A 16352-nucleotide genomic window follows, 5' to 3' on the forward strand; every position below is an offset into this window, starting at 1 on the left:
TTAGGCAGCAATTTAAGATAGGCTGTATTCATTTCCTTTTCTGATTAAAATCATACCTATACAATTCTGCAATCCGCATTTTTTGATGGGTAGTTAAGTAATTATACACAGATTTCAAATAAATATACTTGCTACTGCGTAATTTACGTTAAAAAAATTATTAGTTTCTTCCAAATCGGTTTTTATTAGTTTAAACTTTTAATAAAATTAAACCCTTAAAAAGTGTAAAAAATGCGCAGTTTTATTGGAACTTTCGGTATTGAACCGTGGTTTCAAAACAAAATGTTTTCATCAACAATGAGTCGATTGACCTTTGGAGTAACTGGTACTGAACCGTTATTTCAATGAAGTTCCTTTTTTCCCTCAGTTGAAAATCACTTTGAAAATTGCACTCAGTTTTGCGCTTTTAAAGCAAAAGGCATCTATTGATAATGAACAGCGCTTTAGCCCTAAGAATTTTTTATATATATATATCATTTTTTACTAGAACGAAAGTCAGAGCAAAGTGGAATCAGAAATTATTACCCCACTTTCCACTAGATTCAAATGGACTAAAACTCCAATAACAAATAAATAAATATTATAATTTTATTTGTATTTTTCTTAAAACTCAAATTCCAATATAAATTAAATTCATATTTTGAGAAAATATTTATCGATAAAACTTATTCCACGAACTGCTTTAAACGATTAAAAAATGAACCATATTGAGTCATTGTTTTCCTCGTTATCAACCACAATTCCTAGAAACAAATTATAAGGGTATAATATATCATAATCCCAATTTTAAAAATATAGGGTTATATAGATGACTAATTTCACAATTGAATATTTGTTATAATCTAACCCATTTACTTTCAGACTTACTACTTCAATTTGTTAGCATACCGATCAAATGATACAAAAAAAAAATTTAAGAATATAAAACAAAAACTAGCAATGCGTTTATAAAAGGTCTGAAACTATGTACCTTTTTGAAAATTACCAAGCCCCCAGTAATCCCCTGAGTCAACAAGGCATAAATTCCAAAGATATTAATAAAACCACTGTTTCTTTTGATGTTACCGCCTATACATTACATTTAACTTATCTTATATCTATATTAACCTTAGAATGAATTGGGTAAGAGGGCAAAAGTTATGGTATAGTGAAAGATGGAATATTTCACACTGCCAATTAAGCACTGTCATATGGAAATCTGTGTGGGAGCCTCCAGTATGTATTCAATAGGTAAATACAATCACAATTTTAAACTTCTTATCAAGGGAAACAGTAAAACATATTTTTCTTGTTTAAAACTTTATCTTCTCTTCCCAGGAAATGTTCACTCCCTTGGGGGGGGGGGGTTACTTTCCAGTTAAAACCTGTGGTCATCTCAGCTATCAGGGGAATCATCTGAATCAGAGAATGTTCTTAAGGTATTTTTCTTCAAACAGAACTTTTATGCGTGTATATTAACATTTTTAAACAATTACGTTGAATTATTATCAATTTCTCTGTTAGTTTACTAACACTTATTAAAGTACAGCATTGTTTTGTTCAAATTAGGGAGGTTATTATTCAGTTATGGAGGAAATAGTTACAATATTTAAAACATTTTGAGCACAAGACCTGATAAAATTAAATATATAATAGTCTAATTGCACGAAATCAAGAAATTATCTGGATGTAATTACGTGAAAAAAGTTAAGATTTTTTAGGAAGTATTTTTAAGTCAGTTGCAAAATGTCAGTTGACTAGCAAATGTCAGTTGAATTTGAAAAACAGTAACTGAGTAACAGCCTTAGCTCTTTGTCAGCTAACATTGTATGAAAAATAAACAAATATATAAAATAAAAAAAAAGCCAATTAAAAGTGTAACAAGGTTAAAATCAACTCTTTGACGCATAGTTTTTATTCAACGTATTTTTTTATACTTTCTTTTTATTATTGTGGTATCAAGTAAAAAATATTATATTTAGCATTTTAATAATTTATGGTTATGAAATACAACATGAAACACTGATGTCATTTTTGCAATAATGTATATCTTCCAAACAATAATTTTTTTAAAAATTACACTTATTTGGATTTAAGAAAAAAAATTTTTGAATATGAATGACGAACAAAAAATTCTTTCAAACTACTTTGTTTTGGATATTTCAGTACAAAGATAAATCCGCTATACTAACAGATTTCTCTTAGTAACTGTTTTTTACATTGAAAAAATTACTGAATATATTTTAAGCTTGTAATTAGAGAGTCAGGAAAAAAAAATCCCATCTGCGTCAAAGGGTTAAAACTGAACACTATGCGATAATTACGAAACCATGTTAACGAGTTTAAAGGAGCAAGAGTCGGAATCAGTAATGCAACTCATAATATAAACTATATTTCTCTTCACAGACTAATCAAACAGCGAAAAATCTAAATTTGACTTAAAAAGATAAAGAAAAAAAAAAAAAATCACCCAGATACATCAGAATCATGGGATCTGTGTTTACATAAAAGATGCCAACTTCTTTAGAACAAAATCGAAAAGAAATAGTTTGAAAACAATCTTTAAACTTAAGTAAAAATATATATATTTCACCGATTATTTTTATTTAAAAGGTTCATAAACAATTTTTAAAAAAAAGAATCATATCTTAGAATATATTTCGCGGAAGTAAAATCAAAGAATAAAGTTGTGAATTGGGTGTAGTTGAAGTAGCCAAAGCCTGTCCTACTCACAAGGAAGAAAGCAGAAACACTTAGTAGCGGAAAACTCAATCAATACCTAACACAATAATTACACAGGTCAGTATTGAATGCTAGAAATAAAATTCTACTTCATGCTACCCAGGAAGGAATTTAATATACCAAATATTAAATTCAGAACTAGGCATTGCTTCAACATGAAGATTTTTTAATACACATTAAATTATAGATAAAAGCAATATTTAATACAAAAACGAAAGAAGAAAAAAATTAAAATCTTAATGAAAAATAATTTATTATTAGAGTGTTACTTCTGTCATTATTTACTTTACAAATGATTAATGATCAAATTTTTGATTTACACAAAAAATTTTCGAACTGAAATTTTTTGAATTTATTGAACTGCAAATGTGATATTTAAGAAAAAATTTGAAATAGATCGTTAAATAAAAAGTATTCCCTTACGCGTAAATACGAACAGTAAAAACATTTAACAACGCTACAGTAGATTTTTACATCAAATAAAAAAAATAGATAGAGCCTTAATATCTACTTATTATTACCACATATTTTGAAATAGGTAATTTTACAGATTTGTTGCAAGATTTTTCCATATCAGAGCCGAAAAATGCATTACTCTTTGACTTATAACAACCTACAAATAAATTAATAAATGTGTCTTTTTTCTAAAAAAAAATATTTCGATTAAAAGAAACTGAACTGAAAAAATGGCTTCAGATTCATTAAAAAATAAAGTTTTTTTCCCCCAGGTAAATTCAGGTAAGTTCTTTGGATATAGGTAAAGGAGGAATTAGAATAACATTAGTATTACTAACAATATCATAAGAATTAGAAGGAACGAGTCATTATTTGCTGCTTACAGCTAATGCTATACAGAGTTTAATAATAACAAGAGCCGAAATCGGCTGAACTACGCCAAACATAAACTACATCCTGCATGCTTACCTAAAAAAGATGTTCCTAAAAAGGAACTAGAAATATTTTGTGATTTGAATTTATGAAATGCCTCAAACTTGCAATAGCTTATAACTTATAACAATAACTTATGCAAATATCAATACTTATATTTCCTTTTTACGAGCAATGCTCACATCTTTTAGACAAATTCATACCTGATTCTCAACAAACACATATCTGGGGAAATAAACTCTGAACAAAATCCGTTTTGCAATCCGCTCTTCCATTTCATAATTATGAACATTAATCAATGTCAATATTTTGTTAGAAAAACTATACAGATTACGTAATCGATACAAATTCAATACCAATTTCAGAATCATGTCATATTATTCGAATAAAAAACAACAATACGAACTTACACCTTAAAAGATTGTTCATGATTTCAGAGATTAGCACTAGGGTATTAAAAACATTTCTTTTATTAAATTTAGTCTTGTTAGATCATTTCAAACTTTAAATCGAAGATTAAAACAAGAAAACTTCAAATCGAAGATAATCTTTCACAATATCGTTCTCAGAGATAAACACATCGACTATTTTTTTAAAATTACATTTTTAAATGTGTGTGAAATTATTTCGTCGGCTTTTGAATAAAGATATCTAAAAAAATAACTTCGATGCATATTGAAAATTTATATCCATAATTAGTTTAATATTCATTGAAAGTAATCCTTAACAATTCAATAATCATCGAAAAATACACTTATATAATATCTGTATTTAATAATTTATTAAATTTTCAAAATAAATGCATAAAAAACTGCCATAAATATAATATTTTTTAAAATATAAACATTAAAACCTCTTTCTCAACCCTCAAAACATACGCTAATTCATTTGTTTACATTGTAAAACAACCAATCAAGCCTTCTTAAAAGTTGAAAACGATATTAAACAAATAAAGAATAGCATAGTTTGGAATTGAGAAATATTATCAGCTTACCTACTGAGTAACATTTTTCTCGCTGAAACGGCAACAAAAGCAGCGAAGGTGGGAAAACGAGCGGCAAAATTTCGGATGATCGACCTTCAGCAGTCGGTCGCAATTTGACTGACAGTTTCATTGAAGCACTGTCGAGCAACGCCCTCTGGCGGACTCACACCTCATCACACCGCACACCTATCACTCAACGGTGAAATCAGCTATCGTTCCTCTGCCACGCCACAATAATTCTCCAAAATTCGTCAACAAACACAATTCAGATCGAAATTATTTTGGAGATGAAAAATCCTTTATAGTTTTTGGTTGATTTTGTCAAAAGAATATTGGCAACGGAGAATCGAGTTCATGCGGAACACGCGGAGCGAGCAATTCCGGCGAGTTTTCACCAACACATGCCACGGGAGTGATGTTTATGTCGCTACTCTTGGCTTCCAACTAGAGACGGTCCGGAATCACCGCGACGGTCGGGTCGTTCCCGGCGACCTCACGGGGATTCAACACACGCCATAGGTTACTGGAAGTACGCCAACATTTGGCTTAAAAGCGCTTCGTTTGGCGAACGTTTGGAACTTTTAAAAATTTCACCAATCAGTGATTTGGATTGTAGATATCATTTTTTTTAGAAATATGAAAGTCAAAATTGATAATAATCTGAGTTTTTTATATTCAATTTTAACAAGATGTTTATTTAATAGAATAGTATTAAGAATTGTATTTTAATAAAATATCGAACATTTCCGATATTGCAGTAAAATAACAAAATTTAATAAGAAAGTGACTAACCACTAAAATTTAAATTATTTCCTTTTTTATAAAAAATTATTTTCATCAGATAAATTATTAAATATAAATAATTTCATTCAAATTGATTTTCCAATCAATATATTATTATAGTTAATAAAAAATAATTTTTAAAAACAATTTCGAAAAGAATATATATTTTCTTACACATTTATATAAACAATTATAAACTTGATATATTGAAATATAAAGAATAGTTTTTTTTTTTTTTTTTTTTTTTTGATAAAGTAAAATAACAATCTAACCGTTAAATTATTGTACAAACAAGTTCATAATAAATCTTACATTTGATTTCAATTCAACAATTTACTTATTTTCCAACAATTAATCTGTAATTAACGAATAAATGTGATTATCGAAAAAATAATATTTAATTTAATTTATTCATTCTGCGAAATAAACATTGTTCCAAAACATTCGAACCCGATTATAACCAATCATGACGAATAATTTACTCAACGTAGAATAAACTGGCGTGAATTTGGAGGAAAAGGAAGAAAACCGCTTTCTCGCCAATAATAGCAAACAAGTGGAGCGAATGACGTCATCGCCACGCGCGGTAGGTCACCAACGCCGGTCTTCAGTAGAGTAGGCGTTCAGTCACCATTGGCTAAAATAGTAGGCGTGGAAGGGCCAATTGGAGCCTGATCTTCTCTAAATGGGACCTGTTCGAATACTGAACCATTGGCCGATTATTGATCCGATGAAAGGGGTGGGTGATTGATGATTAAAGAGCAGCCCGACAAAGTAACTGTTTCTAGCCAATAAACTGGACATTGACATTACTAGAAACTGCCACGCAATCAAAGTACCAAATTTCTTGCCATATATTTCACCCATTTATTTTATGACCATATTTCATTAACTTTTAAAAAATAAACTAGTTTTTTTTTTTAAAAAAAGTGAATCAATAAAATTTAAGAACTTGATTATTTAAAGGAGTGTTTCCCAAAGTGTGGTACGCGTACCCCCAGTGGTACGGGAACAGTTTAGCGGGGGTAAGCGTTCTTATGCGAAATATCCTGCAACAAACGAAATTTTTATTTAAAAACAAAGCTAGCCATTAAAATTTACGATTACGTATTTTTCTATTGGCTATATTTTGCAGAGTTAACAGTTAATAATTAGTGGTGTCAACAGCCAGTTGTGATTTTTAACTTCAGTGAAATTTTTTTATAGTAAAGGTTTGAAATAAATTCTACTTATTTTAATTATTTTTATAAAATATAATTTTTTCCTTAACAAAGAATATAGATCGCTGATGCAAATAAACTTATTAACAAAACTTTGTACCAAAAAAGAAAAATAAACAGATTTTTTTGAAAAATATATTCATTTTTTTATTAGTGGTACACAGCGTTACGAAAAATTTAGAAAGGGTACACAAAAGTCATAAGTTTGGGAAACACTGATTTAGAGTTATGAAAAAAATATAGCAGAAAATCGTTTGTTTATACAAAAGAAACTGCCACACACCAGATTTCATACCATTTACCAAATTTATTTATTTTACATACTTCGTTAACTTTTACATACACCAGAGATTCAGAGCTGATAAAAATTAAGTTTTAAATTAGTAGAAAGGAAAATATATCTTGATTCTGAAAAAGGAAAATATAACTTGAGTTGAAACCAAAAGAAATAATCACGCAACCAATTTACTGAACTTCGTGTCATTAACGAACGTTACTCAAATTTTTTTAGATATACCATTTTTTTTTTTTTTTTTTTAAATATCGAGTAGTTAAAACTAACAATCATTATTAAATAAAAGTACATATCTAGTTTAATTGAATAAATAATCCCAAGAAACTGAAACGGTAAGGTTTAACCTGATTTAAAACGTCTTTCGTTTCAAAAATAAACAAATTGGAAATAACAATCGACATTTTTCCAGAGCTCAAAAGTAGGCGTCAGGAAAGTCTTGAAATCGGGTGCCTAGTTTTGAGCGCTTAAAACATGTCCACAGTTACATCCAATTTGTATATTTTTAAAGCGGATACAGTTTTTAAACAATTAGTATGTCGAGTTTATTTATACAAACGTAAATCCAATTATAATATAGCAAAAAAGATTACCGTATTATAGTTAAATCTCCTTATAATATATATGGTAAGTATTCATGCTAAATTTGTATGGAATTAAAGCTATTTTAAAAATAAAAATAAACAAATTTTTTTAATCGAAAAAAAATTCTATAATTGTATGCTTACTTAATATGCAATAAAAATTGTACGTACTACTGAAAGAGACAAAGAAAGATAAAACCAAGAAATATTCAGTCCTTTTTCGAAACCTATATAGTTATTTGAACAATATCTCAGTATTCAGAGCTCATGCTTGCGAACGACACAAATAATGAAACAGAAAAAAAAAATTAGAAAGGAATTGTGTTATGTATGCTTTGTGCGAAAAAAAACATCGAAAAACAATGTTTTTTAGAATGTCATGTAAAAATAGCCACTAAAACTGCGATAAACAATGGCGTAAAAACAACGTCACAAGAATCAGCAAATGAAAATCAAAAGTTTTTTCAAAATAAATTGATACAAACTTTGTAACATACGATATATAGAATACTATTATAACATACTGTACTATTAACTATATATAGAAAGAAAAAAAAACCGCAGAAAATTAAGAAAAACAATAAGTTTCGTTCTATATATTAATATTTAGAATAAAACCATATTATAAGTTTTATCTTTTTCCCTTTTTCCATTGTTCTGTAATTTTTTCCTTGTTTTTTCTATATTTTGTTGTTTCCTTGTTTTTTCTATTTTTATTATATATATATATATATATATATATATATATATATATATGTCGGGAAGTGATGGCTCAAAATTTGAATTTCCGGCCCATTTGTGATACGGGAGAAACAATATCAATTGTTCCATCAAAATTATTAAAAAATATTAAATATAGAAAAATTGAAGAAAAATATAAGGCGCCATTGCAACAAACACAAGGCACAATTCACGATTTTGATTTAATTGAAATAGATGCTTGTATCGATAAATTGACAAATAAAATTAAAATGGACAGTATTAATACGAATTTGGATTATTGTTTGCTATCACTACCTGACATGTACTTATTTAATATTAAAATAGATTTTGATAAAAGAATTGTTATTGTGAAAATGAACTCAAAAGATGAACTCAATGTGAAAATGAACTCAAAAGATCCTTTTAATTTTATTAAGCTAGTATTTTAGATGTTACATATATATATATATATATATATATATATATATATATATCTATATATATAAAAATCTCTTGTCACAGTTTTAGTGGTTAAACTCCTCCTAAACGGCTCGACCGATTTTGATGAAATTTTATATGCATATTCAGTAGATCTGAGAATAGGTTTATAACTAATTTTTTTTCATTTTTTGGACAGATTTAACGTATGTTTTAAATATATCTTTATTTAATCATATTCCAATCCAAACTAGACATAGAAACATGATAAATCAAAAACAATATTCACGCACGTTGCAACAAGTCATATTAAACTCTAATACTTATGCTCGCCCTTAAAAGAAGAACACCAAATATACTTGCAAGTATGTGAATAAAGGCAATGATATGGCAGTATTTCGAGTTGAAAATACCAATGTGACTGCTCTTCCAGTGAATGACAACGATGAAGTAACGCTGTACCAAATTGGCCGGTACATCACCTCCAATGAAGCTACTATGGCTCTATAGCCACAGTGTTGAAACACTGTAAAATTATCATCTGGGATGAATGCACTATGGCACACAAACATTCGCTTGAGGCGTTGAACAGGACATTGAAAGATATAATAAACAATGACAAATAATTTGGCGGCAGTTCAGGTGATTTCTGACAAACACTTCCCGTCATTCCACGTTCAACGGACGCTGATGAGATCAATGCTTGCTTGAAATCATCTCCACTGTGGAGTAATGTTGAAAATGTTCAACTAAAAGTAAATATGCGCGTCCAAATGCTTCAAGATCCATCTGCTGAAACATTCTCAAAATAATTGTTAGATATCTGTGATGAAAAAGTTACTAAGGATGAGACTGGATGCATAAAATTACCGGACGATTTCTGCACAATCATTGATTTACAAGATGCTCTCATTAACCTAATATTTCCCGATGTACACACACCGATGTTCACTGGCAGAAAGGGCGATTTTAGCAGCAAAAAATGTGCACGTCAACGAATTGAATCTGAAGATACAACAGTTATTGCCAGGTAACTTGGTGACATATAAATCCGTTGATACAGTTTGCGATCCTATTGAAGCTGCAAATTTTCCAACAGAGTTTTTAAACTCATTGCATTTACCAGGCATACCACCGCATAATTTAGTACTCAAATTTGGATCTCCGGTTATTTTGCTTCTTCATTTGAAACCACCACGGTTGTGCAATGGCACGCGATTGGTCGTTAAAGAATTGATGAACAACGTTGTCGAAGTCATTATTTTAAATGACAAATTCCGGGGTGAAAGTATTACTTCCACGAATCTCTATTATACCCACAGATGTGCCAATTCAATTAAAACGCATTCAGTTCCCCATTAGATTGGCATTTGCATTGATAAGGCCAAGCAATGTCTGTTTGTGTCTTAGATTTGAGCACACCATGTTTTTCGCTCAGACAATTATACGTGGAATGCTCTCGAGTAGGCAAACCATCCAGTTTATTTGTGTAAGCTAAAGATGGAATGACAAAAAAATATTGTTCACTCCACTGCACTAAGAGATTAATATTGTTGACTAATATTTTCAGAATTCGTTGTATATATAATTTATAAGAAAAGTTACAATAAATTTAAAAAAAACTATTATTTGGTGTGTTGTTTCACATTCCGTCATCGTTCACAGCTCTCCATGCCTCTCACTCATATACCACACTTGAAATAATTCAATAGAAATAATTCATATGGCGAAACAACGTTTGCCGGGTCAGCTAGTATATATATATATATATATATGTATGTTTGAGAAGTAAAATACGGTTCAGCTTAGCAGTATATTAAGGTTATTATAAAAAATTTAAACAATATACAAGTTGCACAACTTCCGAGATTACTGTTGCTAAGTCAATAAAAAATAATAATTAAAAAAAAACTGAAAATAAATAAATAAAAAATCCTACAATCGGAATTGGGAATTTTGGAAAATGCTTTAAAATCGTTTGCTTAGAACACGGAAGGTTTAATAAACAAATTCAGTTAATTTTAAAAGAAATTTTCTTAGAATGAAAACTAGCAAAGAGAATGTACGACATCCTGTCACAAAACACTTAACATTTTGTAATCAACTTCAATTTATTCAGTTATTTACCACTTTCCCCAAATTACGTCTATTCGCTACATCACAAATTGGCCCGCTTGTGAGGATACTTTTTCTGTAAACTATCATAATTATCTTTTTAAAAAGTGACTCACGACAGCTGTAGACCAAACGACACAAACGATTTTCTTGACGCCAATAACGTCAATCATCTCTGAGCAGGTAAGTATTGCAACGTCCATTTGTAACGTCTGACTTGTCAGCGTTAACAATGAGCAGACATGCCTTCACAAACAATGACTATATGGTTGTAATCGCTCTCATCAATACTATAAAACGTCGAAAAGGATCATTAATTATTTTTCAACGTCATTTATAAAAATTTTAATTATTTACTGTCAATTTTCGAAATAGAATTGATAAACAAGATATCCTCTTCGTTTTTCTGTAGTTTTTGTTCCACCTGAAATGTTATTTTTCATTTAAAAAACAATGAATAAATATTAAAAAAACAATTAAATAAATAATAGAGATTTTTTTCTTTGCTTTAATTTTTAACAGGGTGGTTTCAAAATATTGAAAAGCAACAAAATTAATGAAAAAAAAAAAGTAGAGATTATGCTATTATATTAGATAGTACTATTTTACTGAGAAAAAAGAAAGAAATATTAAATTCTGGGAAAATAAAATGCATTTCATGTTATAAAAAATCCGAATAAAATTATGGCAAAAAGTATTGGTACTCAGGATGACAGTACTTTTTTACCGTAAAATCCACATGTTACGAAACAAAAACTGATATACCGTAATTTTTACAGTAATAATTACTGTAAAATCACTGAATCCCCCTAATTAAATAAATCTTACTCTAAAATTTTAGTTTTAATTTTCTACGGTAAAAACGGATTTTACGGATTACACTAAGTGCCGGTACTTTATAAAGTAATTTGGTGCAGAATTTGTTACTATACATTTGTTTTATTAGTGAAACACATCATAAACTACAGAATTAAACAGTTTAATGCCGCATGTGCAACGGTATGCTTTAAGCTTGAAAATAAATTGACAAAAAAATTTTTATTAAAAGATTTACTAATTAAAAGAAGGAATAAAAATAGCGGATAAAAACTTTATCTGCTTATACTGTGATTTATTAACCAACGCGTATGCGTAATTAGTACGTTTATTTTAACACGCATTAAATTCAAAATTGAGCTAAGGCAATTTTAATATATTTTACGCCCTTTAATTTTAGCATTCCACATAAAATATAAATATTAAAAAAAGAAAAATTGCTGGTAATTTTAACTTGAAACAACAATTTTAAATCATAAAATATAACATTTATGAGCAAAAAGTAAAATATTCGTAAACATGAAACTTTGTGATTAAATATCAACAGGTATTACGTTTTTTATTCCTATTTTTTTCTGAAAATAATTCCTGTTGAATTCCTTAGCTGCATACTTTTTTTCAATGTCAACAATAAATTTTTTGAACTTTTTCACATCCAAAAAATATCGGCATGTCAGAAGCAATTTTGATATATTTTCCTAAAGAACCACTCAAGAAACTAATAATATATAATTTCCAATATAAATGCAGGGATGCGAGAATTCGGCAAATTTTGTGAAAACAAGAATAAGTTTAGAAAATAATTTCTACGCAAATCCCTTAAAGGAAATAAAAAAAATAAAAAAATTTACTCCAATGTTAATGATCACCTGCTACTGCATACATGTCCAAGCAACTGGCAGTATCACAAACAATATTTTGCATTAAAATCTTGTAAATAACATTACTTAAAGTCAAATCTAATCGATACAACTGAAGCGTTACAGTCCAAATTAAGAAATAAATAAAAAATACGCAAGTTTGTATAAATAAATATACAATTTTACAAAATCACCGAAATCGTCCAGCTTCCAGGAAATTTAGCCATACCATCCCTAAATGAAGGATTTCACATTGAAAAAAAAAAGAACGTTTGTGTGTAATTTTCCACGCTTTAATGCACACTTTGATACTAAAATAAACACTATGCGCGTTTGTAATTGAAAATAAAAAAAAAAAGAGTGTTCAATTTGTGGTATGGGTAAACCAGCTGTTCATAGCAAGAGTTGGGTTGAAATTTTTAATCCCAACCGACAAAGATATATTATTTTAGGAAACACAGTTAGTGTGTATATATAGTTGACAGCACGACAAGACGTTACGCACGAATGGTCACCAAGATTTTTAGCACGCTGTTGGCCCTTTTTCACATGTCGCCAAAAGGAGAAGAGAATAAACAATGTACGTTGACAACTAGATATAATTATTTATGATTTTTATGCAAAATGGATGGATGGTGTCCGTGTTCAGAAGGCATAGAATTCAAAAGATACCGACACATTCCCAGAGAACTGCCAGACGCATTTTAAGTTTGATAAATTGTCTATTTAAATTCGACGAAATATAAGAATAATAAATTAGGCAAAGAACGTTTTGGAACATTTTTTTTTTCTTCTTCCCTGAAACATTCAAATGAGACATTGTAAAAAGGATTATGTGGTTCATACACAGAAAAACTGTCAACAATCATTCGATTAACATTTCATCTTTAAAGCTAACGATTACTGAAAGAATGAAATTGTCATAGAACACTGCAAACTATTATTGACTATAAGTATTACTTTTTCGGTATTTAAGACTAATAAACATATAAAATATTCTATAAAAGTCACATTGGGTCATCACAGAGGACCAAATGTCGGTAAAATTATTCGTAAAATTTACGACTACTACACGTAGTCAAATCATAGTCAATTCGTATCGGACTGCCATTGTAACGAAATCAGACGATATTAAAAATTACATCTGACACAAAAAATAAAAGGTGCAAACTCAAAGTTCGTCTGGTTGATTTGATGAAATATCACATAACACATTTAAAGCAGACGATTTACAGAGGGAATGAAACCGCCATAGAACATCGCTACTAATAATGCTTACAGAAAGCATTCTTTTTCTGACACATCTAAAATTCTCTTAAGATTGCTGGATTAAGAAAAAATCTCGATAAAATTATTTTGAACTTAAATTTATAACATGGCATAATCAAATCATAGTCAATTTGTACCAGATTGCATAATAGCTAAATCAAACGATGCTAAAAATAACATTCGACGCAAAAAATGAAGGAGCAAACAGAGAGAGGAAGTTTTTCTGAGGGAGGAATTTAAACGGTATCAAATATTACCTCTTAAGCAGACGACTTATTGAAAGAATGAGATCGTCATAGAACACTGAAACTAACAAATATTCTTTTTCCGACACCTAAAACTGACAGACATCTATTGAACAAATTTGAACAAATGTCAACAAATGTCTATCAATTTGAACAACTGTCAACATTGAGTCAAATCTCGGTAAAATTATTCTGAACTTGCAAGAATTTAATTCATGGCACAGTCAACCGGTAGCGGATAGCAATCAAATGAAATAAGGCAATTCTAGAAACTATGTTTTATAACCACCGTTGAACAGTTTACCCAAATTTTGGTTTACGACTACTAATGTTCAACTCAGCAGCCTTGTAATTTTGGACCCAGAAGACAAGGGTACTCCTGGATCAAGTATTGGGGGAAATTTGCCTTCGTGGAGGACTCTTTGGTGGTACTAACCCACATTTGCATTACATGAAGAGGAAAAAAACAAAAATCTCCCACGGTTAGCCTGACGGCAAGGGGATTCTAATCCATGATCCGTCTACCTTTGGGGTATAGAAACTATATTTTTTATTTTATTACCGTCGTTGAACAGCCGACCCAATTTTATGGGTTTACGACTACTAATGTTCAACTCTGTAGCCTTGCAATTTTGGAACTTCCCACGATTAGCCTGACGGCAAGGGGACTCTAACCCAGCCATGATCCGTCTACCACTGAGGATATTTTACGTCAGCACTGTGGTCGGTGCAAGCCGGATGCGGAATTCGTATCGACTGGGATTCGAACCCGGTTCGACGCATTGGAAGGCGACAGGTCTATCCCCTGAGCCATCGCGGCTCAGAAACTATATTTGACGCAAAAATAAAAGAATGAATGAAAGAAGGCTCGTCAGGGAAATTAAATTTAGAAGCGAATAAATAAATAAATACATTCATATATACAATAATATATAATACATCATACTAATAAACCTAATATTTCCAACATAAATAAATAAATTCAGCAAAACTCAAAATATCATTAAATTCAACAAAATTTAATATCTTTAAAGTAATAAAACCTATATATAAATGAAATATATAAAGGAAGATAAATGAGAAACTGAGTTTAGAAACAAATAAACAAACAAAAATTCATCCCAATAATAAATCTAGCATTTTCTGAGAAAAAAATTCAACAATAACTTAAGATGTCACTATTGATTCATTTAATACTCTTGATCTAAAATATAAATTCCGGGTTGGTTACAGAACGTTCATCGAATTGCCATCACTGATGCTCAAGGAAGAAAAAAAAAATCGTCAATGTTTTTTCTTTTCTCTTTGTGAATACACCCCGAACTCAATGGTCTATGCAGAAGAAGAAGACAAGGGTGGAGGGGTCACGATTTGTCCATTTGTAAAGAAGAGAGCCGCCCAAGTCTACGTGCCTCATTTGGTCCTCTCCTCCCCATCGGCAGACGATAAGAGGGACGGGAGGGATTTTCGGCCATCAAGATTTTATGGCCTAAATCAATGGCTCCTTGAGCTGGCATTCGTGACTTGGCTCCTGTACCTATTGGGGTTTCTGGCCAGGCCATACATCGTACTTGATCTGCAAATAACTTAAGTATTGAGGTTAATAATTAACGGGTGCATTAAAAAAAAATGTTGAGATGTCATTGCTTGATATCCATTCGATGCTCAAATTAAAAAAAAAAAAATTAATACGTAGACAGGTATAAATTTGAAAGCAAAATTTTTATATATGGAACCCGTATTTCTTTTTATTTGTCAGTTCTATCAACTTTATTTTGATCTTATTGAACTTAGCATAAAAAGTACATAATATTACCTCACTTGTCCAGTTGGCAATCTCAGACGAGTAAAAATATCCAAATCAGAACAAAGAGCACAAAATTGCACTTTTTTTTAAAAGGTAACATTAATAACTTCTATCACTCGATGTTCAAATTAAAATAAATGCACTTATTTAAATTTAATGTGGAAAGAATCGTAATTAACATTTCGCTAAGTTTATATTTTTTTAACCCTGCGGAGCTGAATCATTTTTTAGAATTATAAAATGTTAACAAATGTGGTTCGTAAAAGTATGTAAATATTTTAAATTAAATCAATTGTCACTACAGAAAACACTGATTCAAGAACATCTAAGCGTATTGATTTATCGATGGTCACTATTACGTTTTTTCAACAAATAAAATCAGTAAATCTATCTACACTATTATAATCATCATTAAAAAACATCAAAGCATTTCAGAAAAAATTTAAACATTCACTAAAGAATATTATCGTATTGATAACTGGTTATTCTTCAAATATTTAGAAAAAAGGATTGCCGTTTGCACTATTAGTTAAGATAGACAATTATCAATCAATCTTAAGTAATACAATAGGTATTGTTGTATTATTCACAAGCTAATAATATTATAATAAAAGTTTAATAAAAAAA

At 29.8% G+C, this 16352-nt stretch overlaps 1 protein-coding gene across 3 annotated transcripts in view; it reads right to left on the bottom strand.

Annotated features, from left to right (window-relative positions):
- LOC107441771 (protein tiptop) overlaps positions 1 to 16352 on the bottom strand; it is a 409272-nt gene that overhangs the window by 17224 nt on the left and 375696 nt on the right. The window contains exon 1 of one of the 3 annotated variants that reach the window (XM_016055163.4): positions 4608 to 5244. The exons of 1 other annotated variant lie outside the window; for it this stretch is intronic. In XM_016055163.4, coding sequence (XP_015910649.1) covers positions 4608 to 4617 — 10 coding nt within the window. In that variant the 5' untranslated portion in view covers positions 4618 to 5244. Of the gene's footprint in view, positions 1 to 4603; positions 5245 to 16352 lie in introns of those variants that run through there. One more of the 3 variants, XM_016055147.4, reaches the window with a different exon arrangement.

Source organism: Parasteatoda tepidariorum, chromosome 1, assembly GCF_982258835.1.
Source record: "Parasteatoda tepidariorum strain Cologne lab strain chromosome 1, Ptep-v5.0, whole genome shotgun sequence".
NCBI lineage: Eukaryota > Metazoa > Arthropoda > Arachnida > Araneae > Theridiidae > Parasteatoda > Parasteatoda tepidariorum.